Genomic DNA, 26391 nt, shown 5'->3' with positions numbered 1-26391 from the left:
ATAGCAAGGGCTTGTTGCATTTGCTTGGAGAAAGGGTGTAAATTCAGCCCCAGGACGAGGGTGGTTGGAGGAGTCTGGACCAGAGCCCAGTGATGTCCAAGGTGCTACAGAGACCTCCTGTCCCTTTACAACCCACTTTGTCCTCCAAAATCCCTTCCCCCCCATCCCCTTGGTCCCCCATCCATCACTCCCCGATACTTATCTAACTCACCGAGCATCCTGGTGAGAGGCTCCAGCAATATTAATGGTACCAGCATATTTTGGGGACAGCAAACTGCCAGGTCACCAGCGAGGTGAGAGTGATGGAGGGAGAGGCAGGAGGGGGCTGCCTCTGTGACAGTGGGAAGGAGCAGGAGGTTAATGTCTCCCTGCGCAGTGGCAATCGCTGGGTTTTTGTCAGGAATAAGATTTTTACTGGGGTTTATAAATAATGCAGTAGGCAGCCTCGGGCTGACTGAGCTTGGCTCCGGTCTCTTAAAAGTGCCTTTTCCTCTCCCTGTGCCCCTTTTCCTCCTGCTCCTCAGTGTGGGCACATAATTTGGGGTCATCAACATCAGATGCTACCGAATTATCCTTTTTTTCCCCAGCAAGAAGCATTGGTCTTGGCTGCTCCCGCATCCCTGTGGGTTTACCAGCAACTATATATGTAGCTCCTCTCCAAAAAAATTGAACCCAGGGCACAGATAAAAGGCTGAAAGTAGGTCTAATCCCTGGAGAGAGACTATATTCTATGTGCCTTTTCATAGGAGCCTATTAACTGCCTGTAATCCCCTGAGGATGTGACTGGGCTGCGGCATCTTCCCTTGCTGCGCATCCTCAGGGGGATGCGAAGGGTCCTGGGGGCCAAGCAGTAGTGTGAGGGATGCTTTGAGCTGTGATTTTCCTGTTTCCATCATCAGATCTAATCTGGTGCTTTCCTGCTTTGCCCACATCTGTCCAGATGTGCTGGGGAACTCCTGTGGCTGCAAACTCCTGGTCCACGGGCATCACCTCCACCGCTCCCCGTCCCCTTGCCCTGAGCATCCCTCCTTGCAGCAACCGCTCTGCTGCATCCCCAAAATAATCTTGGGAAAGCCTGATATATGAAGAGCTTCTTGATCCAGGAGCAGCTCCAAGGTTTCTCCCCAAACCCACCCCAGGGCATAAATAAAAGTCAGGAAAAATCGGACGCGTCCTTGAAAACTTCCCCTCATTCCCAAGGCCGGAGATTTACAACTCCGATAATTCTTCTTGCAGTTCTTTATTCCGCGTCCGTGCCAGCGTGTATTTTCTTTGCAATAAAACCCTCAGCCCTGGTGAATAAATTTGAAGAGTTGGTTTTAGTGACGGCTATTTTTTTTCCCTCTTCCTTTTTACCATTAAAAAAAAGGGGGAAAAGAGAAAATTTGGAGTGAAAGCTGGATGGAAAGAGTGGGGTGTCCTTCTGAAAGATGCTGATTTTGGGGGGTAAATACCCAAATCCCTTTCTCCCGTGCCTGGCCTTTAAAAAAAAAAAAAAAGACTATAAAGACTGTTCTAGCCCTCTGATGGATTGATCTGAGCTGTTCTAGTCCCAAAATGCCCATCTCCCATCTGCATTGCTTTCCTCTGCCTTTTCCTCCTTAATTTTGTACTAAACCTTGCTTCTTGCAAGAGAGGGAGATAAATCTGAAGGCACTGGGAAGAAACGAGTCCTCCCCGGTCCTAAAAAGAGCCTTTTTCCACTTAAAAATTACAACCCCAGAGAGCCACTGGAGATAGGAGTTGGCTACGCAATAACTGGACAGAAACGCTTGGGTTTTGCTTTTAATCTCGGCAGGCTCATAATAAATAAATAAATAAATAATATTTATTAAATCTTGATTAATATTAAAAAGAATTAAAGTAAAAATCTAAAAAATAAAATTATTTTAAAAATTTAAAAACGGGTGCAAATCTGCTTGTGTATTTGCAAACATGCCCACGGGATCTCATATATGTTGGGTTTTTTTTTCTACAGGTCACCGACGGTGGCACCATCAAGCAGAAGATCTTCACCTTCGATGCCATGTTCTCCACCAATTTCTCGCACATGGAGAATTATCGGAAGAGGGAGGATCTGGTCTACCAGTCCACTGTGCGGTAAGTCACCCCGATATTGTCATCTTTGGCATGCTGACTGCTTTTTAATGCCTATTTTTAGGAATTGTTTCCCATTTCGGGGCAGTTGAGGGTATTCTGATGATACTTAAGGTCCTCTTTGGCTGTCTGTGGAGATTCACTGCACTGCAAAGAAATTATCGTCCCTTACTGTGCCCTCACCAAATATCCGAGGTCTGCCCCCATGATCCTGCTTCTCCCTAGGGAAAAGGTGACATCAGTGCAGATTTCAAGCAGTGAAAATGGGCAGAGGAAAACAAGGCTTGGGAGGGGAAAAAAAAAAATATATATATATATATAAAAACAAAAAGCGGTGTGGAAGCTTGTCTTTGCTTTTCTTCCAAGTGCGAAATCACTTGCAGGAGTGTCAGCTTTATTACTAATTACACACTTGCTTTATTGCTGGTGTTATAAAAACAAAACTGGAGCCTGAAAAAAATGTCAGGAGGAGACTTAATTCAAGGCAAAGAGGCTGGGGTGAAGTATTTATTTTTCACAATTTTTTTTGTCTTTGTTTCCTTTTTAAATTAGAATTTGCTAATCGGATTTCAAAGCTCGTTTTTCCCAGCGTGGGGTAATAAAAATTCTGTGTATAGTGGGGAATACAGTTGTTTCCTTGATGTGATGTGATGCTTTGCACCTGCAAATGTCCGTGTATGGGTTGGAAAGGGCTCAGCATCCTGTCAGATGAACATGTGTGCAAGTGTGAAATTCTTTCAAACTTAAATTCTTGGTGGCTTTTTTGTTTTTTTTGTTTTTTTTTTTTTTTTTTCTGCTACACTCAGAGCTATTTCTTATTGTAAGCAAGAGCAGTTGTGTTAGGTGGCTGCAGGGGAATAAGTGTGAATATAGAGTGGAGAAGCAGCAGGAAATCAGGGCTGGAGAGGAGATGATCAGGGATTGCTCAGGAGATGCTCAGAGGATGCTCAAGAGTTGCTCAGGAGGATGCGTGGAGCTTGCTTAGGGGAGGCTTGGGAGTTGCTTGGGATGCTCAGGGGTTGCTCAGGGGTTGCTCAGGAGGGTGTGCAGGGCATGCTCAGGAGATGCTCAGGATATGTTCAGGAGATGCTCAGAGGATTCTCAGGAGGATCAGCAGATGCTCGGGGTTGCTCAGAGGATGCTCAGGAAGGTCAGGAGATGTTCAGAGGATGCGCAGGAGGGTCCGGGGATGCCCAGGGGGATGGTTAGAGGATGCTCAGGCAATGATCAGAGGTTGCTCAGGGAGATGTTCAGGAGATGCTCAGGGACTGCTTCACTCCTTGAGTTTTGTTTCCCCACGTAGCACAGGCTCTGCTCAGCCGCTTGCTCGGATGTTGTACAAATTTCTGACATGACTAATTATTGTTTAGAGGACATTTTGGCAGCTTCACGAAGAGATTACACATTCCCTAACTCAACAACCTTGCTTTCCTGCCATAAACCCAGCAGTTTTGCTCGGCGCTGAATTTAGCCATGGCTCTCCTTTAGCAGGGAGCACCAGAAAAGTTGGGGAATTAAACCAGAATAAAACATCCCCCTGTGCACAGAACAAGAGATCATGAGCATCCCTTGAGCAAGGGACAAGGACACGCCATGTTCACCCGGTTATGGCACATTGCACTGTCCCGGCGAGGCAAAGCAGCTGCTTTTTTTGGCTCAAAACCCTCCATTTTTCTCCTTTTCACCGCATATTGTAGAACTAATAGAATTTGCAAGCAGAAAATTTCACCGCCCTAGGACCAAGTGCTTAAAAGCATCGGTAATTGTCGGCACGGCACCGGCAAATCGTCTGTGGAGCTGGGGATGTTCGTGGTAAAAGTCTTTTCACGCAGTTGCCTCTTTTCAGAGGAAAACAGCAACTTGCCTGGGGGAGAGAGGAGATATTTTTCGGAGGGTATGGAAAGAACTGTTGGCTTGATGGTTGGGTTTTTTTTTTTGGGGGGGGGGGGTGTCCTGCCTTATTTCAGACTCTGGGGAAAGGGAGCAATATTGGGAAGGGTTTGATGATGGGTCAGTTGCTTCCTGGCTGTTTCCACTCAGTTTTTCTCTCCCTTTTCTCCCTTTCATTTTACCCTTCTGTATTTTCTTCTTTTTCTTTTTCTTTTTTTTTTTATTTTTTAATCTTTGTAATGGCACGGTCACGTCAGTGCCGTCCCACGGAGCGTTATCCCGGGCGGCGCAGCTCTTATCTGCACGGCGCAGAGGGCTGCCGGGGCTGCCTCTTTTCATACCGGCTTTGAACGCCGCCTGCTCAGATGTGAAGAGCAAAGCCGGGAGATATCCAACCCTGGATTTTTTTTTTCCCCTCCTCTGATTAAAAACCCACCCTCGTCGAGTAAGGCACTGCTTTATGAATATCTGTATAATTTTTGCCTTATTTCCAGCATGCTTAGAGGACGCAAAGGACATGATGGACAGTGTTTTAGTTTGCAGGGCTGGGGGTCCCCTCTCTCCCGTTCCTACCTATCGTAGAAACATCAAACCGACGGAATTAGGACTCTTTTACACCCAAATCCACATGCAAACCCAAAGGCCTTGTCCTTCATGGCGAGGGGCAGCCGCCAGGATGGAGAGGGTCCCCAGCTTGGCAGGGACCAAAACTGCTCCTGCATGTTGCTAACGAAGGGTGTGGATAATTTCCCGCTCCATGCATGGGTAATTAGAGGCTGGAACAGATGGCAGAGGCTTAGTTGAAAGCATTGCGGCCATTAAAAAGCGCTGCCAAGTGACTGTTTCTTCGATGGGGGCTTGTTTGTGCTGGTGGGGGGCTCTCACAACGAGGAGGAGGCGTGGGAAGGGGCTTTTGGAAAGGATCTGGCAAACCAGTGTCGGATTTTTCCCCTGGCTGGGGAAGCCCTGCGAGGTGTGTGCCTGCGTTTTGCTGGAGAAGTAAGGGGGAGGTTAAGCTGGGGGTGTCTTGCCAGGTGCTCCGTGTGAGAATTGCCCTCATCCTTATTGCCATGGTGGGATGCTGGCAGCTGGTGAGGCGGGATGCTGGTGGCTGGCAAGGTGAGGTGCTCCCGGCTGTCAAGGTGGGGTGCTGCTACCCAGCAAGGCGGGATGCTGCCAACTGGCAAGGAGGGATGATGCTGCCGACCAGCAAGGCAGGATGCTGCCAGTCAGCAAAGTGGCTCCTTTGCAGCCGGTGTGAAATTTTCCACTTCCAGTAGCACCGATCCTTTTGCACATCTCTTCCTCTCTTGATTTTTTTTTGTCTGTATGAAAAAAAATAGGTAATATATCTCTTGAAGTGTACTCCGGGTTTGCTTGGAGTTTGGGCTTTCTATGCTTTTTATCCACCACACTTTGCTACAGCCATTCCCTCGCCCAAGGAGTCTGTAACGTCCGGTGCCGAGCCTATAACATCAGCATTTCACAGGCATTTAAGGTCTGTACTTTGAGGGTTTTTTTGTCTCACCAGTGCCTTTACCTCCCATACACTTCTCCTTTCAATAATGCAATTACTTACCCTCCCGAGGAGCTGTCAGTGCCCGTAAACTCCAGCTGCTAAACCGCATTACACAGCTCTCTCCTGCAACCTTTGCAGTTATTAATAGTTTATTGATCCCTGTCGCTGGTGAAAAGCAACCCCATCCGACGCCTTGATATCCGGATGCTGACCGCTGCATCCCCCAGGAAAATGGGATTGGGATGGAGCAGGGAGCAAGCGGTGAGCCCTATCTCTCCTCCCCAGCCTCCCCGAGGTTCGCATTTCGGACAACGGTCCCTATGAGTGTCACGTGGGGATTTACGACCGAGCCACGCGGGAGAAAGTGGTCCTGGCCTCCGGGAATATATTCCTCAATGTGATGGGTGAGTGCAGCCCCTGGCTGGGTGGGACCAGAGGGGAAACAACTGCGAGGTCTCAGGGTGGAGGGCAGCAGGGATAGGGATGGAGGTGATTGGGATGGAGATGATGGACATCAGGATGGAGATGATGGGCATGGGAATGAGGATGGGCATGGAGATAAGGATTGGGACAGGGATGGGTGAGGGTCGAGGACACCGTGCTAGCACCCTGGCTCTGCTCCCTGGCAGCTCCTCCGACGTCCATCTCAGTGCTCGCCGCCGACACGCCAGCGCCCTTCAGCCGCTACCAGGCGCAGAACTTCACCCTGGTGTGTGTGGTCTCTGGTGGCAAGCCTGCCCCGCTGGTGAGCCCCTGGGGGGTTTTATCTTTCATATATATATATATCTCCAGAAAACATAAAAATATAAATATATGAAATACATAATATATATGTGCTGCTTTGGGGAACAAAATAAGGCAAATAGCTGCCTGCGACCCAAATCATGCCCTACAAAATCTTTCTGTGGAGCCCTGGGGAAGAAGCTCCATCCAAAGGTCCCCAAGGGGTGAGATGCTGGGGATGTCCAGGGTGGTGGCTGTCCCCACTGAGCTCACCCTCCCTTTTGTCCCCACACAGGTGTACTTCAAGCGGGATGGGGAGCCCATCGAGGCCACCCCACTGCCGGAGCCGCCGGCCGGCGCCGGGAGCTGGGCACCCCGTAACCTCCTTCACCGTGACCTGGATGACACCAAGGTGCCAAAATCGCTGGCGGCCGAAGCGGAGGTAGGAGGCGGGCGACTCACGGCCACTGTGGACCCCCCGCGGGGACTGGCAGCCGAGCGGGATCCTGTCACCGAAACCATCCCCGAAACGGTGGTGAGCCGGGAATTCCCGCGATGGGTGCACGTGGCGGAGCCCATCTACTATTTCCGCCACACGCACGCGCCTGTCAGCGATGGGACGGTGGAGGCGCGGGCCACCCTCACCTGGACCCTGAACCCCCAAATCGACAATGAGGCGCTCTTCAGCTGTGAGGTGAAGCACCCAGCGCTGTCCATGCCCATGCAGTCCGAGGTGACACTTGGTAAGCATGGCCACCACATTGGGGGTGTGTGTGGCTTTTTTGCACATTTTGCTTTTTTTTTTTATTTATTTTTTTTTCATTTTTTTTGCCTTTTTTTGGGGGGGGGCTTTTTTTCTCCACTTTTTGCACTTTTCCTTTGGGGGGTTTTCAGGCACCTGTGAGCCAAAGCAGGGTTCTAGGTAGGGCTGCACAATGGTTGGAAGCGATGTTGGGGCTCCCCAAAAGTAAGGGTGAGGGCAGTGGGTTTTTGGGGGGTGTCCATGAGGCAAGAGAAAAGGTTTAATTTGTGTTGTAGGGGAGTCAGAGAATGTGGGGCTGTGTGGGGCAGGAGGGGGTGCAGGAAGCAGGAGGACAAGGGCAGTTTGGGGGAGTGGGGGAGCCAGGGCTGGGTGTTAGCAATAGGGGTGCTGGGGGGGTGGGTGGTCCATGGAGTCTATGAGGTGCAGAGCCCCTCGTGCATAGAGGAGGTGAAGAAAGAGGCTGTGGGGCTGCTGCACCCCCAAGACCTCATCGCCTCAGAGTGCTTTGTAAAGGGGAGCAAGCCCTGACTATGTGGGGGGGGGGGTGCAGGGGGCCCCCCAGCCATGGGGGATGCTCTAGGGTAGGGTTTGCTGGGTTGACATAGTGCTGGAGTTGGGAGGGAGCTGTGGACTCAGGCAGTGAGGATTTGGGGTGATGGGTGGGGCTGGAAGGGGGGATTGAGGTTCCTGGTGTATCGGAGCAAGGCAGCAATGTCAGTGGCAAGGGGTAATGTGAGCACAGCCTTAGGTCTGGGGGGACTGTGCTAGGAGAAGCTCCCTTGGTGAGAAGGAGATGGGTGCTTGCATGTAGGGGGGAGGCACAGGACCAGGTCAGGGGGGACAACCAGGGCCTGGTTTTGGGGGGGAGCCAGAGTTGTGCTGGGTGTAGGGATGAGGGGCGGGGGGGGGGGGGGGGAAGGTGTCGGGGTATCTGGTGTTTGGTGGCTTTGGTAAAGACCTTGGTTGCCTGCAGGGCAGGTGAGGAAGTTGGCAGCCCCTTAATGTTACCTCCTATGAGGTGTAACTCTGGGAATTGATGGGACAGACGAGCACCTCTAGACCAGGGTCATGTTGCAGAGGACACATACACCTTCACCCCATAGTGCTGTCACCTCCAGCCACCTATACCCAGTCCTGGAAGATCCAAGGACATGCCACAACCCTTGTTGGCCATCACCACCCAACTCATCCCCATGGGGATTGCTGGGGATGGGCCAGGCTGGCCCCTGCACAGGGACAGCCTGTGGGGCTGGTGAGGCCCCAGAGGCAATAGGGTGGTGGGATTGAAGCCAGGGCCTCCCTGTTGGCTCCCAGCATGCCCAGGACACTAGAAGAGCAAAAACTCCTCAAGGGACCATGGGAGCCAGTGAACAGATTGGTTAGTGGAGGTCCCTCCCTTTTGCCCCACAGTGTCCCACCCTGGCTGGGCAACTTGCCTCTGGCTAAAGCTGGGTCTCCCCTACCTTCTCCTGGTTCCCTGTCAGAAGAGGCTGAGCTCTCCACTGGGGTTGCCCCAGCTTCAGGGCATCCTCCTGGGCAGGCTGCTCCAGCCTTCCTCCCCTCAAGCTGGATGGAGAGGTCTGGGCTTTGCTCCTGGCCAAGTAGGGCACTTGGCTTGCTGCATCAGCAGTGATGCACCATCTCCTGGAGAGCTTCACCTCGTTGGCTTTCCACCCATCTTTGGCACGGGCTTCAGTGTGCACAAGCCTCTCAGTGCTGGTGCTCTGTCTCATCAGCTCATCAACCACCTCAATTAGTGGGAGGTTGGCGGCAATGAGGAGGTCAACAGGAGGTTGGCAGTCAACAAGGAGGGCAGCCGCTCTCTTGCTAATAGAAAACCCTTCATTATCTGTTCCTCCCTACTGAGTATTAAAGCTCTTTCCCAGAATATGACTGGACAGAAAATAACCTAAAAGTCCTGCATTTTCACATCTTCTGCAGCTCATCAGGTTTAGGTGCCCACTCTCTGGACCTCCCCATGAGGCCAAGACCTTGATGACTTGCTACTTTGTCCCCAGTAACTCCAATACCTGTAATAGCAAAGCTCACCCCACATTGCCCCCTGAATCCACAGCCCTCCTCATCCCCTAAGATGCCTCCAGGCCTATGCACTGGGTGCCCCACCACCACCATCCACAGCTAGTTTTTTGACACCATCACGGCACATCCCCCATTAACCCCCTCCCTATATCGAAATATATATATGCTATATATACCCTCTCAATAAAAGTCATACTGAAACAAAGACAAACCACTTGCTTCAGTGCCAAAAGATATTTAGGTACAGACCATGGTGTAATCACCTGCAGCCTATCACCCCTGCTCCAACACCGGAGGGCTGGATCCTGCATGGACATTGATGTCCAGGTGCACAACCGTGGTCTCTGGTGTGTCTCTGTGCAGAGCATCCTGGGGTGTGGATGCCCTTTCCAGAGGCTAATGTCCATCACTGCAGACCGATGTGCTTTCTGGTGGCTGTTTGTCCCTTTGTGTCATGCAGGGGTGCCATCGAGGCTCAGCCTGTCCTAGAAGCAGTGCTTGAAGGTACAAAGGAAGACGCACCTGCTTTTGCCAAAGCACAACCTCCCTCCTTCCCATTTTCCCCTTTGAGTCTGCAAAAGGCTCCTTCCATGCAAAGACTCCAGGCAGCTCCTGGGCCTGTCCCATCCCACCCATGGCCAGGAAGGACATCCACACAGCCCCAACCCAGCTGGGAGTGAAGAGCAGACCCGGCACGGAAGGGCACCTGGTGTCTGGCATGGGAAAAGGGGTCCCATCCTCTTTACAGGGCTGTGCTTTTCGGCATTTTGTGCCAGCAAGGCTTTGTGGCTGTCTCCCATGCTAACAGCACTTGTGCACGACTCACCGAGGCCACCTTGTCCTGGGGATGCTTTTCTGAGGTGTCCATCTCCTTGGCTTCAAACCAACCTGACCCCTCTTGACCCCTGCTTCTGAGCAGTGAGGGTTTTGATTAGAAAATATGTTCTTCACCATCAGTGCATCTCATTACAGCCATCCATCAGTCTCCCAGTCTTCCCGTTCATCTGCCTGCAGGGTCCTTGTCTACCTGTCTATCAGTCATTTGGACATCCATCAGCCTGTCCATCAATCACCCAGCCATCAGCACCCCCACCCGTGGCTGGCACAGGCCATGCAACCCCCCCCTACCATGATCGTTTGTCAAACTACCATTAACCCCAGCCAAGGGCACCCACAGGCACTGGAAACCCTTGGATGACATCCCTTGTCATTCCCTTTCCTTGCAGTTGCTCCCAAGGGCCCGAAGATCACGATGACCCCGACAAGAGCCCGCGTCGGAGACACTGTGCGGATTTTGGTGCAGGGCTTCCAGGTCAGCATCCTCATCCATCCCCATCACTGTGGGGTGATGCCGTGCCGACCCACAGCCTTAAATCTGCACCAGTGCTTTATGGGGTTGGCTTGGTGGTCTTGGGTTGCATCATGTTCCCCACACTGGTGCACCTCTGGGCATTTCTGCTGTGCCCTGTCCTTGCTCCAGGTGCAAGACAGTGCTTGCTCATCCCCTACACCCATCTCACAGCCCCCCATCTCCCCACAGAATGAAGTCTTCCCCGAGCCCCTCTTCACCTGGACACGGGTGGGGAGCCGGCTCCTCGACGGCAGCGCTGAGCATGATGGCAAGGAGCTGGTGCTGGAGCGGGTGCCAGCCGAACTCAACGGCTCCATGTACCGCTGCACCGCCCAGAACCCCCTGGGCTCCACCGACACCCACACCCGGCTCATCGTTTTTGGTATGGCAGCACCACAGAGGTCACCCATCCCTCCACAAACCCTCACTCATCTCTCCCCCAGTAAAACTGTTTCTCTGCTACTTCTTTCCTATTAGAAAACCCAAATATTCCCAGAGGAACAGAGGACTCCAACGGTGAGTGGTGATGGCACTGGTATTTCAACCGAAACTCCCCAGGGAGGGAAGGACCGTGCAGAGAGCATCTCTGCTTGCATCACCCCAAGCTCTTGGCCATCTCTCCTTGCATCGCCCCAAGCCCTTGCCCTTGGCAGCAGGGATGTCCTTGCACCAAAACAGGCCCCGCAGATGCTCCCCGAAGCATTCCCGACCTGCTGCCTACCCTGCACAAGCTCTATAGTGCAAGTTTAGGAGGGGGATCCCCCCCCCAAAAAACAGTAGTGATCCCATCCTGCTTTGAACCCGAGTGACGAGACGCGGCTCCCTAAACTCCCCGTCCCTTTTCTCCTCCTGCCTAGGTTCACTTACCGGCCACTGCGGCTTCAGACTAGTTTTGGCGCTCACCCTAACAGTGATCCTGGAGCTAACGTGAAGCTTCGCCTGCCTCTTCCTCCTCCTCCTCCTCTTCCTCCGTACTGCTCCACCCGGCATTTACACCTCCGTCAATCAGTTCTCTCTCTCTCTCTTTCTCTCTTTTTTTTTTTTTTTTTTTTCTATACTATTTACAGTCTCAGTCTCTTTCTGTCTGTGTCTTGGCTTCCTCAGACAATTTAATTAAAAGGAAAAAGAAAAATCTCCCCCGGTAGAAGGCTGTGCTTAATCTTTTACCTTGTACTGGGGTACCCAGCACTGTCTTAGGGGACCCAGAGGCTTTACAAGGTCTTGGAGGGGGAGGGGCCCTGTCTATGATGCAAGGACCAGATTTCCCCTGGAAAAAATCCATTTACACCACTACCACTGCACCGAGCTGCTTCAGGTCTCAGCTCCTCAGGGTAAGGACCACATGTATCCCCAGCATGAAAGACACTGGGGACAAGCTCCACTCATCCTGCACACACACGGACGGCGGCACTGAGAGCCCAAAAGCTGTGGATCACCGGCCATATCTGGACCTCGGTCAGGGCAAATCGGCTTTGCTAGAAGCCGGGTGCCATGCACAACACTTGTCCTGGGCTGGGCCGTCAATCTCTAGTGACAGGCAGCTCCCAAACCAAAATGTCAGCGCTCACACATGAGCGAGCAGCACACGTCCCGTCAGGCAGCGCCGGTGTGGAGGCACCAGCCGAGTTTAAAGCGCTGCACCTGTATTTGGTCTGTGCCACCCCTCTCCATCCCTCTTGGCTAATTGTTGCCATGGAAACAGATAATGGTCCAGCACAGCCAGATCCTGGCCATTCCTATGGTACCCCATGCCGCTGGGCACATCCTGGTACAGCATTAACCCTGCTGCAGGACAGCTCTTTGCAAAAACCTGATGGTTTTGTCCCAATCCCGCCCAGTGCTGGGGGATGCCGGAGGCTTGTCTGGTGGTTTTCCCTCCCTCTGGTGCCTCGAGAGCATCCAGCCCAGCGCCAGGATCCCTGGGGAGTGGAAGGGGTGGGGAGAGGAGCCTGTGGATGGGGCACTCCCCTGCCTTTTCCTCCGGGAACTCTTAATCCTAGAGGATTAGCCAGCAGTGTGTGGTGCTTCATCTTTCCAAAGCCCCGTACAAGTGCTAAGCATTATTATTACTATTATGATTAATTATTATTAAGCAGATTCAGTCCCTACCATGCTCCATTGCCAACCTCTCTGCGAGTGCTTTCTCAGCCTCAAAGGACTGAACAAACACACAGCAGCTCAGGAGTTTCTGCCCAGACACAAAAGCACACAGTTTTATAATCTGGGCTGGAAGCAACGCAGGGACAGATTGGGGCTGGCTGGGATGTAGGAGGATCAGTGGCTTCACTTTCATCCCAACAACAGCATCTGAGCATCTGGATCCCTTCAGACCAGCTGCCCAAACTCCTGCTTCCTCTCCAGCTGCTTTCACTGCTCCAGCCCATTGCACCTCTCTGGGTGAGAAGGGAACCTTTATTTTTTAGGGGAACCTTTATTTTTTAGGGGAACCCACATGACTCTGTTTACCCCCACACTACCAAGCAGGCAGAACCCCACCACCACCACGGCGTGGATGCTTCTCACCCTCCAATCTGGATTGGAGATGCTCTGGGAGCCTCATCCCAACGTGATTAAACAACCATTAGGCCTTCTCGCTTCAAAAAATGAGGATTTACAGACGCCCAAACCTCCATTTAAATGCAAATGTGGTGGGTTTAGCCCGGAACCATGGAAATGAGGAGCATTACAGCAGCAGTGCCGCCATCATTCGGCTCTGCTAGATGCCATCTCAGGAGCGACAGGATCTCCCCATCCAGTGGCTGTGAGGGGACCGGTGGGCTCAGGGGCCCTGTGTCCCAAATCCACCCCTCCATGAGATCCTTCCCCAGGGATGCTGGCATGGTGATGGATCAGGCTATAGGCTGGGACCAGCACAACCACAACGATGAGTGAGGGGATGCAGAAACCTCTCCTCATTGTGGGCACCTTCCTACAGGTAATTAACGAAGGACATCAGTTAAATCCATAACCCCCCCCTACCACACACCCTGTTGTTCGAGGACCTGGCAGTGAATAATGCAGGAGGCTGGAGGGGGAAAGAGCTGCTCAGGTTCTTTCATTATTGATGAGAGATGACAGATCCGCGGCTGACAACCTGCCTAAGAGATATGATTAGCTTGTAAAAAATTAATCGTGCTTCTTAGGGATGACGCGAGCTGAAAACCCCAAGGAGCGGCGTTATCGATGTTCCCTAATTTCAGGGGACTTTGAAAAGGTTTTAGCAAAATTTGGAAGAGGCAATTACATTCAATTAGAGTCACAAGCACCGAGACGTCAGAGCTGCTCAGAGATGCTGCGGCTGCATCCCCTGCTCCTCTACATGGCCCCTCGTCCTTCTTACCGCAAGGCATAGATAAATATACATTTATACACTGGACTTGCATTTTTGCCGTGAGGATCCTTCCTTCCCAACATCATCCCGCACAGCTCAAGCTCAGCAGTTGTGCTCTGGTCACCCCATCCTGCCATTTGTGAAGGCAACAGCACCCGGAGCACTCTGCCTGCCAAAAACACCCTCACCTCCCCCCGCACTCCTTGTTTTGCCCTCCCAACGCTCCATGTTTTGCGCTCCCAACATTCACAAAACCCCACAGGTGACAAGGATAATCACACTCATCCTGGCTCGTACCCAGAGTCAGGGTTTTGGCAGCCCAGCCCTGCGTCTCTCAAGGGTGTGACACAGGCTCCCAGACTTTTGGGATATTAGGGTGAGGGGCACAAAGCCAGGGATGCTCCAGCATGATGGGGCTGGGAATGCTGGCGGGAGAAATGGTGGGCTTTGCTCAGTGCTTCCCCGGCCTCCTCCACCTCATTACTGGGCACAGATACTGCCATGGCTGGGTTCACAGGGCCACCAAGTACATGCATAATTCATACTTCCCAGCGCACGAAAGCAAGGATCTTCACAGGTCTACTTGCAGATTAAAAACCGTGGCAGTAAGAGATGAAGAACCTGGGGGTCATGGCCGTGCACAGGTGGCCAGACACTTTGCCAATTAGCTGAGCCCTGAAACACGTGCCCAGCCTCGATGCACATCCCTGTTACACCAGTTCCAGCCTCGGCTTCAGGACTCTCTGTTTGCAGGCAGGAGGGATGCCCCTTTCACGGAGGTTTTGGCCAGATCAAGCCCTCCAGTGGTAGATTTTGGGTCCCCATGTCACATGGGATGGAGAGAGCGACTAGGTGGGTTTTGGCTGGTTCTGCTTTGGCCCCTGGTGCAAGCTCAAGATGCACCTGTGGGATGCATCACACCAGCTCTTGCCCTGCTCCAAAATCCGGCTTGTTTTCTAAATATCCTCATTCCCCCAGCCTCTTCTTTGATGCATTTCCCCATGCTGCACCCATACAAGGTGACAACTTGCTGAACAAACCCCCTAAAAACTGCTGGTGGGCTCTCCCTGTTCATAACAGGGATGTGCACAGGGGTCCCCAAGTGGCAAGCCAGTATGGGGAGTTTATCCCCCTGCTTCCTTACCAGCCTCTTTCTATATATATACAAGTATTATGCTATTTAGCATGTGGTCCGCCACCTAACAAACATCCCTGGCAAGTCTAGTGACAGATATACAACCATCCCCATCCCTTCAGCACTACCACAATCCCTGTGCAAAGCCATCAGGTGAAATTCAACATCCCAGCTTTGGCAGGGGGACATCTCGGCACTTGCAGATGCTGGTTATGGTGGGGAACGTGCCCCAAGGAGGTTCAGATGCTCCTCCCCATCACAAAAAGCAGTGTCCAAGCTCACGCAATGGCTGGTGAAGATCAGCTGCTGCATGGGAGGTGGTTTGGGAGGCAGTGGACACCGGGTATGAGCTCATGAGCATCCACCACCCATTAAAGACCCGTGGCAAGACCTCCTCCTACCACACACACCCATGACCCATGCAGCTGGGACCCATCACACCCACACATCACACAAGGAGTGGTTTTAGCATCACTTGGGTTCATTCCTCTGGAAAATCCCACCGGACTGGGATCAAGCTAGCAGGGAGTGAGTCCCTGCATACAAACAGGAGCAGCCGCCCACCCCCACCCACATTTTGGCTGTTTCTTTGACGCCTGGTAAGGCCTCATTTCTTTATGCATCTCTCAGCATGCGAGACATTCCCCTCAGGGAAAAGGAAATTAATTTTATCCCTTTGAATTCAGCTCGCTTAGCAGCGATTGCAGAGGGATGTCATTCCCCAGGCCTCCTCCTCTCCCCCAACCCCCGCCGCAGTCCAGGCACGGGGACCCAGCTGCCTTGGGAATGACAGGGACAACAATTCCCCTAAATCTTTGAAATTCAGATCAGGACCAGATGCATCACTGACACAGTTCCAGGGGGGGAAAGAAACTAGTGTGACACTGTCTGGCATCCTCTGTGCCTCAGTTCCCCCACAGTGACTCCAATCTCCATGGACATCCCACATGCAGCAGCACATCACTTCTAACCGATGACTCGCATCTCTCCCTTCCCATTCCAAATTTCTTCCTGGTCCCAGTACTTTGGTTTACTTTCCTTAGTTCACCCCTCTCCCCATGCACACGGACGCAGGTCTCTGAACACGGCAGCCACCAGCTGCAGTTTAACTCCTGCCTTAATTTTCTCTTCAGTGCTGAACTTTTCCCCCTCCCAAAGCCCTCAGCTCCTTTCCACCAGCTCTTAATTTCCCTGCCACTTCCAAGCTGACCTCAAAGAGACCCCAGAAGCTTTCAGGCTATTTCCCGTCACCCTTCGTTAGCTAGAACACTGCAAACGAAAGCTACCGAGTTAGTCACCTGCCTCTGCCACAGAGCAGCCGCTCAGTGTCAGACCAAAGGTCTACCCGGCCCTAGGCTGCTTCTCCCTCCCTTCCCCGCTCCTACACCAAGGGATGAGGGAACTTTCCTGGACAAAACAATTTATTTTCACTTGCATTGCATGATCTCTTTTACATAGCAAAAGAAACAAGGAGGTAGCACCATCAGGCTGCTCGGAGGAGATACTTTTCCTCCTTTTGTGCTTCCTCTTGCTTTTCTCTGAGCCTCTCTGTTTACCAGGCTAATAAAGCTGGCTCTGTGCTGCCAGTTCTGGGCTGCACCTTTTCCCCGGAGCCCAGCCCATCCCAAACATGCAAAACTTGTCCGGAAATCTCCAGTCAGCTTTGCCCGCTCAAAGTCACCTTGCCCCAAACCTTCAGCTCCACACTCCAGACTTGCTCAGCAATCATTAATCGTCTTCGCATTCCTGGCATGGAAAAATGCCCCAGCGGGTAACCCTGCTCTGGCAGTCCGACATGCAGCTGGCCGGCAAGCTGGTCCTCTCCGCCGCCGCTCTACTCCTCCTGACTTTGGCGTACAGGTTTTATAAGTCCCGCTCGCTTGCCGGGGGCAAAATCCCACCGGCTGATACGGGAGGAGAGCAGAGGGAAAATGCTGCCCAGGATGGGGATGGGGACGGTGCAGCGGGTCTGCGACGGAGAAGGGTGTTTGGTGGGGAGGCGAGGAGGGATGGTGGGGACAGACAAGTGAGCGGTCACGCGAGTGTCCCTGGGACACAGCGTACGGATCCCCAGGGGGATCCAAGTCTGCCAAGGGGTGAGGAGGCGGAGGAGGGAGGAGAGGAGATGGTTTCTGAACTGGGGCTGACTCGTGGGAGAGCAGGGATGGCCGGGAGAGGAAGTGAGCTTGGAAGTGAGCTGGGAAGTAGGATGGGAAGTGGGAAGGGAAGTAAGTTAGGAAGTGAGCCAGGAATCGAGCTGGAAAGTGATCTGGGAAACAAGCCAGGAAGCAAGGTGGGAAGTGAGCTAGGAAGCGAGCTGGGAAGTAAGATGGCAAGCGAGCTGAGCTCTTATGACCCTGGGGATGCAGCTGAAACACTGAGCAGCCACAGTGAGGACGACACACTTGCCCCAGGCACTGGGCTTTCCCCCAGGATTGCAAATGCCCAGCTGGCGGGGGATGGACATGCTGAAAGCATGGAGCAGGATTTGGCTGTCAGAGGGATGAAGCGGGAGGCTGAGGTGTGCAACCGGACAATCCAAACCCTCAGCGTCACCTCGGACCTGGGTCTAACGATGATGGCAAGCAACGCAGGGTCAGATGCCTCCTATTCTTTCTCCTCGGTTGCAAAGATCCAGGTGGAGGAGAACTACATCGCTGAGCGGCGGGCAAAGGACGGGGCTGGGCAGCTGGTCCCTGGGCTCAAAGGTAAAGTCTATGACTACTACGTCCAGTCCATCTCCCAGTCAGTGTCTAAGAAGAGGTGTCTCCCCTACATTGCTCCAGGAACATCCTGCCGCCGCAGCTTGGAGCAGGTCAATAAAGAGCTGCAGAGCTTTGCAACCCAGGAGTTGGACCCAGCTTCATCAGTGCAGGCTCCCACCACCTCCGCCACAGTTCCACCACCTACGGGAAGCTTGGGGATCTCCCCTGAGACACCATCTCCTGGCCGCAAAGACAGCATCCTCCAGATTGCAAACAGCCCCCACCTCCAGCTGACCATGGAGGGTTCTGGGGTCACAGCACCAGCCAGCACACTGCCTGCAAGCCCCCAGCCAGGGCTGGTGGCCAGTGCTGACCTCTTCCAAATACCACCACCCGCTCACCTGGACCTGGGAAACTGCTACGAGGTGCTCTGCACAGCCAAGGCGCAGAAGCTCAGCCATCTCCAGGAGGCTGCCTACAAGGTGATGAGTGACAACTACCTGCAGGTGCTGAGGACACCCTCCATCTATGGACATCTCAATGCTGGCGAGAGAGAGCTCATCCTGCGGTGGAGGATGAAGGGGAAGATGTATATGGCTGTGGCAGATGTCAACGTGCAGGAGCCTGGCCTCCACACCAGCCGCCTCTGCTACTACGATGATGGAGGGGACTGCTGGCATCGCCTCTGCCACGTGCCGCCAGAAGTGGTCTCCCAGGGGTGCGCCATGTGCAGCATGTTCAACTACCTCTTTGTGGTGGCAGGCTGTGAGGGCGCGGGTCGGATGCAAAGACCCTCCAACCGTGTCTTCTGCTACGACCCCTTGACCAACATCTGGAGGGAGATCTGCCCCCTGAACCAAGCACGGCCACACTGCAAGCTCGTGGCCTTGGACGGCCACCTCTACGCCATCGGCGGCGAGTGCCTCTACACGGTGGAGCGCTACGACCCCCGGCAGGACCGCTGGACCTTCACCGCACCCCTGCCCCATGACACCTTCGCCGTGGCCCACACAGCCACGGTGTGCGATGGGGAGATCTATGTGACGGGGGGCACCTTGCGCTACGTGCTGCTGCGTTACTCTGCTCGCTCCGACAGCTGGAGGGTCAGCCCGGTCGTCAGCAGCAAGGACAGGATGGCTGAGATGGTGAGCTCCAACGGCTTCATCTACCGCTTTGACATCCACCGCAGCACGGGCATCAGTGTCTACCGCTGCAGTGCCAAGGCCAAGCTATGGTATGAGTGTGCCACCTACACTATGCCCAACCCATCCAGCTTCCAGTGCGCCGTGGTGGGAAGCCTGGTCCACTGTGTTGGCCGACACTTCCACATACGCTTCTTGGCTGACCACATCTCACCACGCTTCGGGACCAGGGAGCTGCAGCCCTTCCCATCACCCCGTGGCAGCCTCCACCTGGCCGTCCTGGTGCTGCCAGAGGGAGGGATGGCCCAAACGCAGGTTTGAGGGATCCATGCTGGGGGTCTCATGCAACAGTGGTGATATGCTAGCTCAGACATGACATGATGGTGAAAGCTAGTAGAAGAAGCCACCAGCCCACACTGGACTACATAGCATGGGACCAACACTACCAGGGCAGTGTTACCCATACCTACCATCAAGTAGGTTTCCTTTCAGTCCCCATAAGTAAGGAAGGAGACAAACTGCCCTTGGATACTGCCAGTAAACTCAGCCTTGAAGACACAAGGAAGAGCAAAGCAGGAGCTGGGTGGACTTATTTACTTAGAGGTATTTAAACATAGGCGTGCTTGCTTGGATGCAAATAAACCACGGCTCGCTGCAGGCTCCCAGCTGTGCACTACCCAATAAGTAGCTGCCTTACGCACCAGGTGTTTAACATGGTGTTGACCTGAACATGCAACACACAGGGGATTTTAACGTGGAGGAACACAGCAGGGAGGTATCCCTAAGGAGGTATCACCCAAGAGTCAACTCCATCGGCATCAAGTCAACATTGAGCCTTAGGCTCACATATCATCCCAGGGCTGGAGGCTGGGGGCCAGAGGGTGCACTGCTCCTACCACTACCTTCTCTTCAGCACAGAATTTTATTTATATATATATATATATATTTATTTATATTTATATGCATGCAATGTAAACAGGCACCATAGATTTATAGACAGCTGGTATTAAATGAAATTAAAGTGAACATTTGGTAAAATTAACCACGGGCTACTGTTGCGCATCATTTCAAGCCGTAGCCAAGCCTAATGGGAACAAAGAGGCCGATGCATGTTTTACATTGCTAATTACTGCACAGACAACATCTCTGAGGAGGCAACCAAAAGCAAACCAGGGCCCTGAATGTGAGCAGCCAGTCTTTCATCCCCTTTTCCCCGACCTCACTCTGCTGTCTCCATGTCCTGCCAAAAGCCTACTTTGGGTAATTGCATTTTCTTCCCCTCAAACGACTTGTCATCCATCATCTGTCAGCCCCAGATGGACAAAACCAGCTCCCAGACAGACAAAACCCTCCTGTACCTGCCTCCTCAGTGGCAGCATGTCATGAGTATGAAGTCATGGATGTACCTGAAGGTAAGAGAGGTGCTGCAGCAGTCCATGGTATCACCATTTACACCTTGCATAGGGTTTAGGAGCGCTTAAGTTAATGTTCTCTTACAGTGCTCATGAAAGTATTTATTACTTCTCTCAGTCACTGCTTGGAAGCCTCATGTTTCTGCCTTCAAGGGCTTCCTACGAAGGTCAGTGACATCCACCCATGTTAGGAAACCTTGGGAGGCTGAGTTAATTAACCCTGCCTCCAAGGTTTGCTTATTATCTGTAGCATGTTGCTTCTGCTGACGGTGACGCAGCCTGTCCCTGTGTTAAAAGCTGTCACGGTCCAGCCTTTTTCATCCACCCGGGGGCCACCTCTTCCTACCCCAGGAGGACCACCCCATCGACATGCCAGGGCTGCAGACTCCTGCACCCCAGCATCTCTCTATGCGCGGGTGCTTGGGCTGGTAAACTTTACGAGTCAAAAAACCTCATTATTATTTATTATTGTTATTATTATTATTAACTCCTTGTTATTTAGCTACCTCCATAGCCAGCACTCGGAGCTGCAAGCTCAACAAGATAAACTCACGCATGTTGCAACACACTTCTGTTTCTTCCCTGGCAAAACCCAGGTACTGGATGTTTCACCTGAGCAGCTCAGACCCTTTGTAACCTGCAAAAGCCTCTTGGCCACATCAGCATTCTGGCTTCATGCCCTTCGGCATCCCGGCCACAGCAGGCTGTGTGCTGGGGAGCAGAGGACACGCTGACTGGGTGGGAGCTGGGCAGCTGGAGCCCTTCCAGGTGACAGCTTTTTTTTTTTTTTTTTCATCCCCAGTAAAGCTTTCCTGGGATCCTGCCCTTCTCACGGTGCCTCTTTGCTTCCTCTTAATATTTCACCTTTTCTTTAACTCCTTGCTGCCAGGCTCCAGCCTCAAAACCCAGCAGCTTTTCTTCATTCCCCAGCCTGACTGTGAGCGATGAATAACAAGGACCAAGGGTGGGCAGCTCTCCCCTAGCTCCTGCACTCTCCAATATTAACATGATTTGCCTGGGGAGGCATTTTGGAGATTAAAAGCACAGAGGACATCCTGTGCCAGAGCACTGCTTGTTCTACAGGGAAGGACAACCAGGTTTGGAGCAAAAAAACATGCAGCGATCCTGTGGTTGAAGGTGAAATGACTGGCTGCAGTTAAGGGAAAGGACAAATGCAAACTGATACTCAGACCTGGATGATTTTTTTTGCTCCCAAATACCTGTGCAGGGGAGGAGCCTTTGGAGGGCTGGCAGGGGTGGTGGCAATAGCAGTGTCACCAGCCAACTCCTGCCACTACCACCAGATGCCAGCCGTTGATTTCCAACTGTGCTGGACACCCACCTCTGTGTTTCTGCTAACAGGCAACAACTTCACATCATGGACTTGCAGCTCTCAGGATGACCATAAGGCCCATCAGGTAGTTTCAGTGCAGCTTGCGACATTAGGATATTATTTATTTTCACCGATCGGGTTGGCAAAGCTACCACAATTTACAGGAAAAAGTGTTGGGAGGCACACAGTGAATCCTAATAAAACTCTACAGCATGCCCCCATGGAGCTACAAACCACCCCAAGCAAGTTCAAGTAATGACAAATACTTAGAGATTGCAATAAACCCAGCAGGGCTGGGGGTTTATCTGGAAGATCCTGCTCTAGGGAGCCTCTTCTCTTGCTGCAATACTGGTCACTGCAAGCCAGGACCCTCACTGGGTCAGGGACCACCAGGACTGGGTGTGGGAAGGGAAAATACAACCACCACTGGCCTTGGGAGAGCTGGGAAAACAAATTTCCAGCATCCACTAGCAGTTCTTCCATCCCTACAATTCCCTCAAGGGTGCCACCAAGGATACTCCCCAGCAGAGAGCTCTTCATCACCAGCACCTAGACCCATCTCTGCCCTCTGAGCCCCCCATGACTGGTTTATCTCCCAAAAGAAGGGTGTGACTACTAAACCGTGCTGCTCTGCAACCAAATATAACCTTTGCACTAAATTTGGTATTTTTTTCTAATCAAGAAGACCCATTATCTACCCCCGCCATGTTTATTTAGGCAATTACATAGCTTAATGTACATTGATTCAGATTCTTAATTTTTACATTTTTGATTATGATAAAAAACCAGGGAGTGACGCATTTCTTATTTGCTCAGTGCTCTTTTTTTTTCCTTTGCAATGTGCCAGGCTGCATGCGAATGGAAATTGGAAGTCAATTAAAGAAGTGCAAAACCAGCATTTTAAAATCTTTTTTATTAGTTAAACACGGTTACCTTCAATGTGTCGGCTACAGCAGGGTGGGAAAAAAAAAAATATTAAAAAACCAAAAAGCAAAAAAGTGAGCTTATCCAGACATGTTTTGCATTTAAAACCGATGTGATACATGAAAGAAATATTAAGCGTAGCGAACTGACAAATTAAGTATCTCGTTCCTGACAAGTGGGAGCAAATTCAGTATCAGTGGTTGAGGAGCCAGGTGGGAATTTAAAGGCAGGGAAAGGGAAGGACCCACTGCAGCATCTCTAGGTGCTGGTAATGGAGGTGGAACCTCTCAACCCCTGGTCATGGTTTCTCCTAGACCCTCTAGAGAGTTACCTACAGCAACTTCTACACTTCTACAGGTTGCGTTGCCATCAAGAGAGCCTCCATGCGATATTTAAAGCCAAGCAGAGATGTTCTGTCCTCTCCCACTCATTTCTTCACCCCTCCTGCACCTAACCCAAGCTGACCACCCACACATGGCCACCAGCAACCCCTTGGCAGAGCAGATCCTGGAGACACCAACCTCAGCCTTTCTCCATTCTGGTTTGCAACCAGGACCAACCCAGTTGTGTAGACAGGGAGCTGCACCCAAGCTGCAGAACCTCGTCTGCAAACAGACACTAACGAAGCAGCGCTCCGCAGACCCCACCGCTTGCAATACCCAGAGCTGCCTGCCTGGTGCCAAAGGGACATTTCTTGGCAGCATCCACAAGGAACTACTCTGGGAACGTCAGCCAGCTCCTTGCGAGCGCGGAGAGGTCAGTGCTAATGAAAGATGCTATCGCAGAGCCGGCGTCCGGCCAGACAAACATAATTAGCAGTATTTGCAGAAGACAAACCTTGGCGAGGACAGGGGGGATGGGAGCACATCCCCTTGTGATCGTTTTGGGGAAAAAACACGGCCATTTGGAGGCCTTCCAAGCTAGAATAACAGCCTTGCCAATGACTATTTAATTAAAACCCGCACGGCATTCGAAGGGAGAAGGGCTGCGAGTGAATAAGCGCGGTGATAAAATATACATCGACTCCAGCATAAGTTCTCTCTCCTCAGCACAAGCTTTTGCTTAAACCGTTGATGGTTTTTGATTCACAAGCTCCAGCGAGGAGGGAACATTTGCCAACCACTATTTCAATCCCGCCGGGAGTTTTTTCCGGGGGTTATAGCCATGCTGTAGTTTAGGATGTGTCAGCACTGGCATCATAAACACAGATCAGAAACGCTATAAAAGGAGGAAAAAAAACCCAAAACCACACTCCTGGCTGGAGTTTAGCATCCTGCAAGCTCAGGCCAAAGGCAAATTATTTCTCCGTTACTGAAATAAAATCAATAAAGCTCATTTTTATTTACAGAAGAGCCAAAGAGGGGGAGAAGGGAAAACTCCTCGAGCTGCAGAAGGAGGATAGGGGTGTTTACAGTTTTCAACCGTTACAGTTTTCAGCCAAAAGCACAAAGCACTGGGCAGTGATTTCAAAGCAAAAAGCAGCAGCTGGTCTCTTCTCAGTTTTCTTTCATGTACCTTACCAAAAATGTCCCCAGATCCCTTAGAGGTGCCAACCCTGGGGTCAAATCCCTCGCCCCAAGGCAACCTGGGGAGATGTTACCTCTCAGGAAGCTACCATCTAGCTGAATAAAACCAGATTTATTATTATATCAGCTATTTTGGTTCATTGCTTTCCTACAACAAGTCCTGGACACAGGGAGGGGGTGAGCATGTGGTTTGGGAACAACAGACTCTGTGCCAGGTCACTGCCCCCAAAATACTTCAATTCCCACCAGGGCAAATAATCTTTTAGTTCATCACAGTTTTCTGAAGGGGAGGATTTTGGGCAATGCTCAAGATGCTCCAAATCAACATGGTTTGTGCCATTCACACCTCCTGAATGCCAGGCTTGGTTTCTGGAAGAAATTACCTTTTTGTCCTGAAATGAGTTGCCTGGCAAGGCAGGGCAGGGTTTATGCTGGTGCCGGGGCTGCCTACCTTCACCAAGAAATAGTGATATTTTAAATTTAGTATTTTATTCAGTCCCAGCTTGAAGTGCCTGCTCAGGGAGCGAGCAGCAACACACCTCCCATGGATCACTGCATTTGCATCACCCAAACCCTGCCCACAAGAGCCTCCCCTTGCCCCCCAAGAACTCCTTAACCAATCATGGGGCAACAAGGCACCCCACCAAGACCCATCAAGGATGGTGGAAAGGAGGACATAGGTCATCCTGGATCCAGCCCCAAGGAGACAATGGGCACCACAGCAGTACAGGATGTTTGATTTCTTCATGGCCAAGGGATCACCCAACAAAATGCCCCATCTCAAGCCAAGGTGAAGCCTATCCCTTAAATCCTTCCAGCTCAGGATCTCAGACTCCTCCCAGCTTGCTGTTGTTCTTTCATTAAATTTCTGCTTAATTTATGGTGTCTTTAAGCAAAGGACAGCATCACGCTGGAAGCATCCTTGTGAGGCTAAGAGGAGACAGAGCAGACTGTGCCACATGTGTGGGTGGCTGGGAAGACCATTCAGCCTCATCTGCTATCTCACATCAGAGCCAAGCGTGAGGGCCGTCCATTCCACGAGCGATCCAGGGCAGATGGGAGCAGCAAAGCATATCAGCCATGCAGGGATGAGATGGCCAAGAGAAGCCCAAACAAGGGGCTGTCTCCCTCCGAAACAGCTCAGAACAGGCAGCTTGGTTAACATTGCAGGGATGCTGCAGTCCCTGGTTAATGCTGTGGGGATGCTGCAGTCCCTGGTTAATGCTGCAGTCCCTGGTTGACACTGCAGGGATGCTGCGGTCCCTAGTTAATATTGCAAGGATGTTGTGGCCCCATCCCCATCTTACTTTGCTTGCAAAGGTTGTTGGGGCTGCCCAGGGCCATGTCCAACATCGGCTCCAGGAAAAAGCAGACTGGACACAAGACCAATGAGGTCTCAGGGACTCACGCACCTGCAGTGAGCTACATCCTCCAACTTCATGGCAGGTCTGGAGTCACCAACCCCACCAGACAGCCCACAGGAGCCACCCTTTGCAGATCCCCAATGTAGCTGCCATTGCCACAAGTCCCGGGTTTAGTCCAGCTTAGTTTCAGTGAGGGATTTTGAAGACGTCATTACTGGTTAGGAGGCACCAGCTGCACCGGCAGCCCCTGTATATAACAGCGAGGAAATTCACTGGCAAGCCACGCGAGGTCAATGTGATGCTTGTAGCAGAAAAGCACCCGGCTTGAAAACCCCTTAGCTTCATCACCTCCAACTCCTCCAGCTCCTGCAGGCATTTTGCATCCCCACTGTCGTCCTTTTCATGTCACCTCCCCATACCTGCTGTTTAAGACCTCAGCTCCAGGCCTGGGAGGATTTTTCACCCGCTCCACCCACTCTTCTACCTTATCTGTGGGCAGGAGGCATGACACCATCCTCGGCATCAGCCCGTAATGCAGCCGAGCTCGAAGGTGCTTAGACTGGCCACAGCTGATAAAGGGCTTAGGGCTGGTGCCAAGAGCCAGCAAGGCTCCGGGAAGGGTCCCAGGAGGGGGAACACTGGCTCCATCCCAGGCATCCCATGGAAAACCCAAGCCTGCAGCAGCTCCGCTTTGTCCTGGGTTTCCCTTCCCAACAGCACACACTTGGGGAGCTCTTCTCCTCTTCCTCTCCTGGGGGGAGAAAGAAGATGCTGGAGGATGTGGTGGGGACATTGCATTTATAGCAATACCTATTGATACCTGACACTGCTAAGAAAGGAGCTGGAAAGCTGAAAAAAAGATAAAATTAATATAATTATGAATCAATAGACATGCCTTCCATGTCAGGAAGGAACTGAGTGATTGGATGTTGTGGGGAATAACATCCCGGTGTAGCCTGAGAGCTAAAAGCCATCAGAAGCGGAGGCAGGAGCGTTTCATCTTGGCTCCATTTTTGGCAGCAAGTGGGTTAATTTGCCACAGCGATGGATTTTCGGTGCCCACAGTCGATAAACAGGACAGTAATTATGTTGCATTTCTCTGATGGCTGCAGATCTTTAGAAAAATCAACACAATA

The 26391-nt window shown here is 51.9% G+C and overlaps 2 protein-coding genes across 3 annotated transcripts in view; both read left to right on the top strand.

Moving 5' to 3' along the window:
• IGSF21 (immunoglobin superfamily member 21) overlaps positions 1-11530 on the top strand; it is a 38260-nt gene extending 26730 nt beyond the window's left edge. Inside the window, exons 3-10 of one of the 2 annotated variants that reach the window (XM_074924807.1) lie at positions 1979-2100; positions 5792-5910; positions 6136-6251; positions 6525-6972; positions 10259-10344; positions 10573-10765; positions 10861-10899; positions 11451-11530. In XM_074924807.1, the coding sequence (XP_074780908.1) occupies positions 1979-2100; positions 5792-5910; positions 6136-6251; positions 6525-6972; positions 10259-10344; positions 10573-10765; positions 10861-10899; positions 11451-11500 (1173 nt within the window). In that variant the 3' untranslated portion in view covers positions 11501-11530. The other variant, XM_074924806.1, reaches the window with a different exon arrangement.
• Positions 11531-14763: 3233 nt separating this feature from the next.
• KLHDC7A (kelch domain containing 7A) lies at positions 14764-19603 on the top strand. Its single transcript, XM_074924805.1, has 2 exons — positions 14764-17557; positions 17636-19603. Exons 1-2 carry the CDS (start codon positions 16609-16611, stop codon positions 19015-19017), a joined length of 2331 nt encoding a protein of 776 aa, XP_074780906.1. The 5' UTR covers positions 14764-16608; the 3' UTR covers positions 19018-19603.
• The last annotated feature ends 6788 nt before the right edge of the window (positions 19604-26391 follow it).

Source organism: Athene noctua, chromosome 22 (genome assembly GCF_965140245.1).
Source record: "Athene noctua chromosome 22, bAthNoc1.hap1.1, whole genome shotgun sequence".
In the NCBI taxonomy this organism is placed as follows: Eukaryota; Metazoa; Chordata; class Aves; order Strigiformes; family Strigidae; genus Athene; species Athene noctua.
Note: the sequence above shows the minus strand (reverse complement) of the source record. Positions and strands in the feature narration are given on the sequence as shown.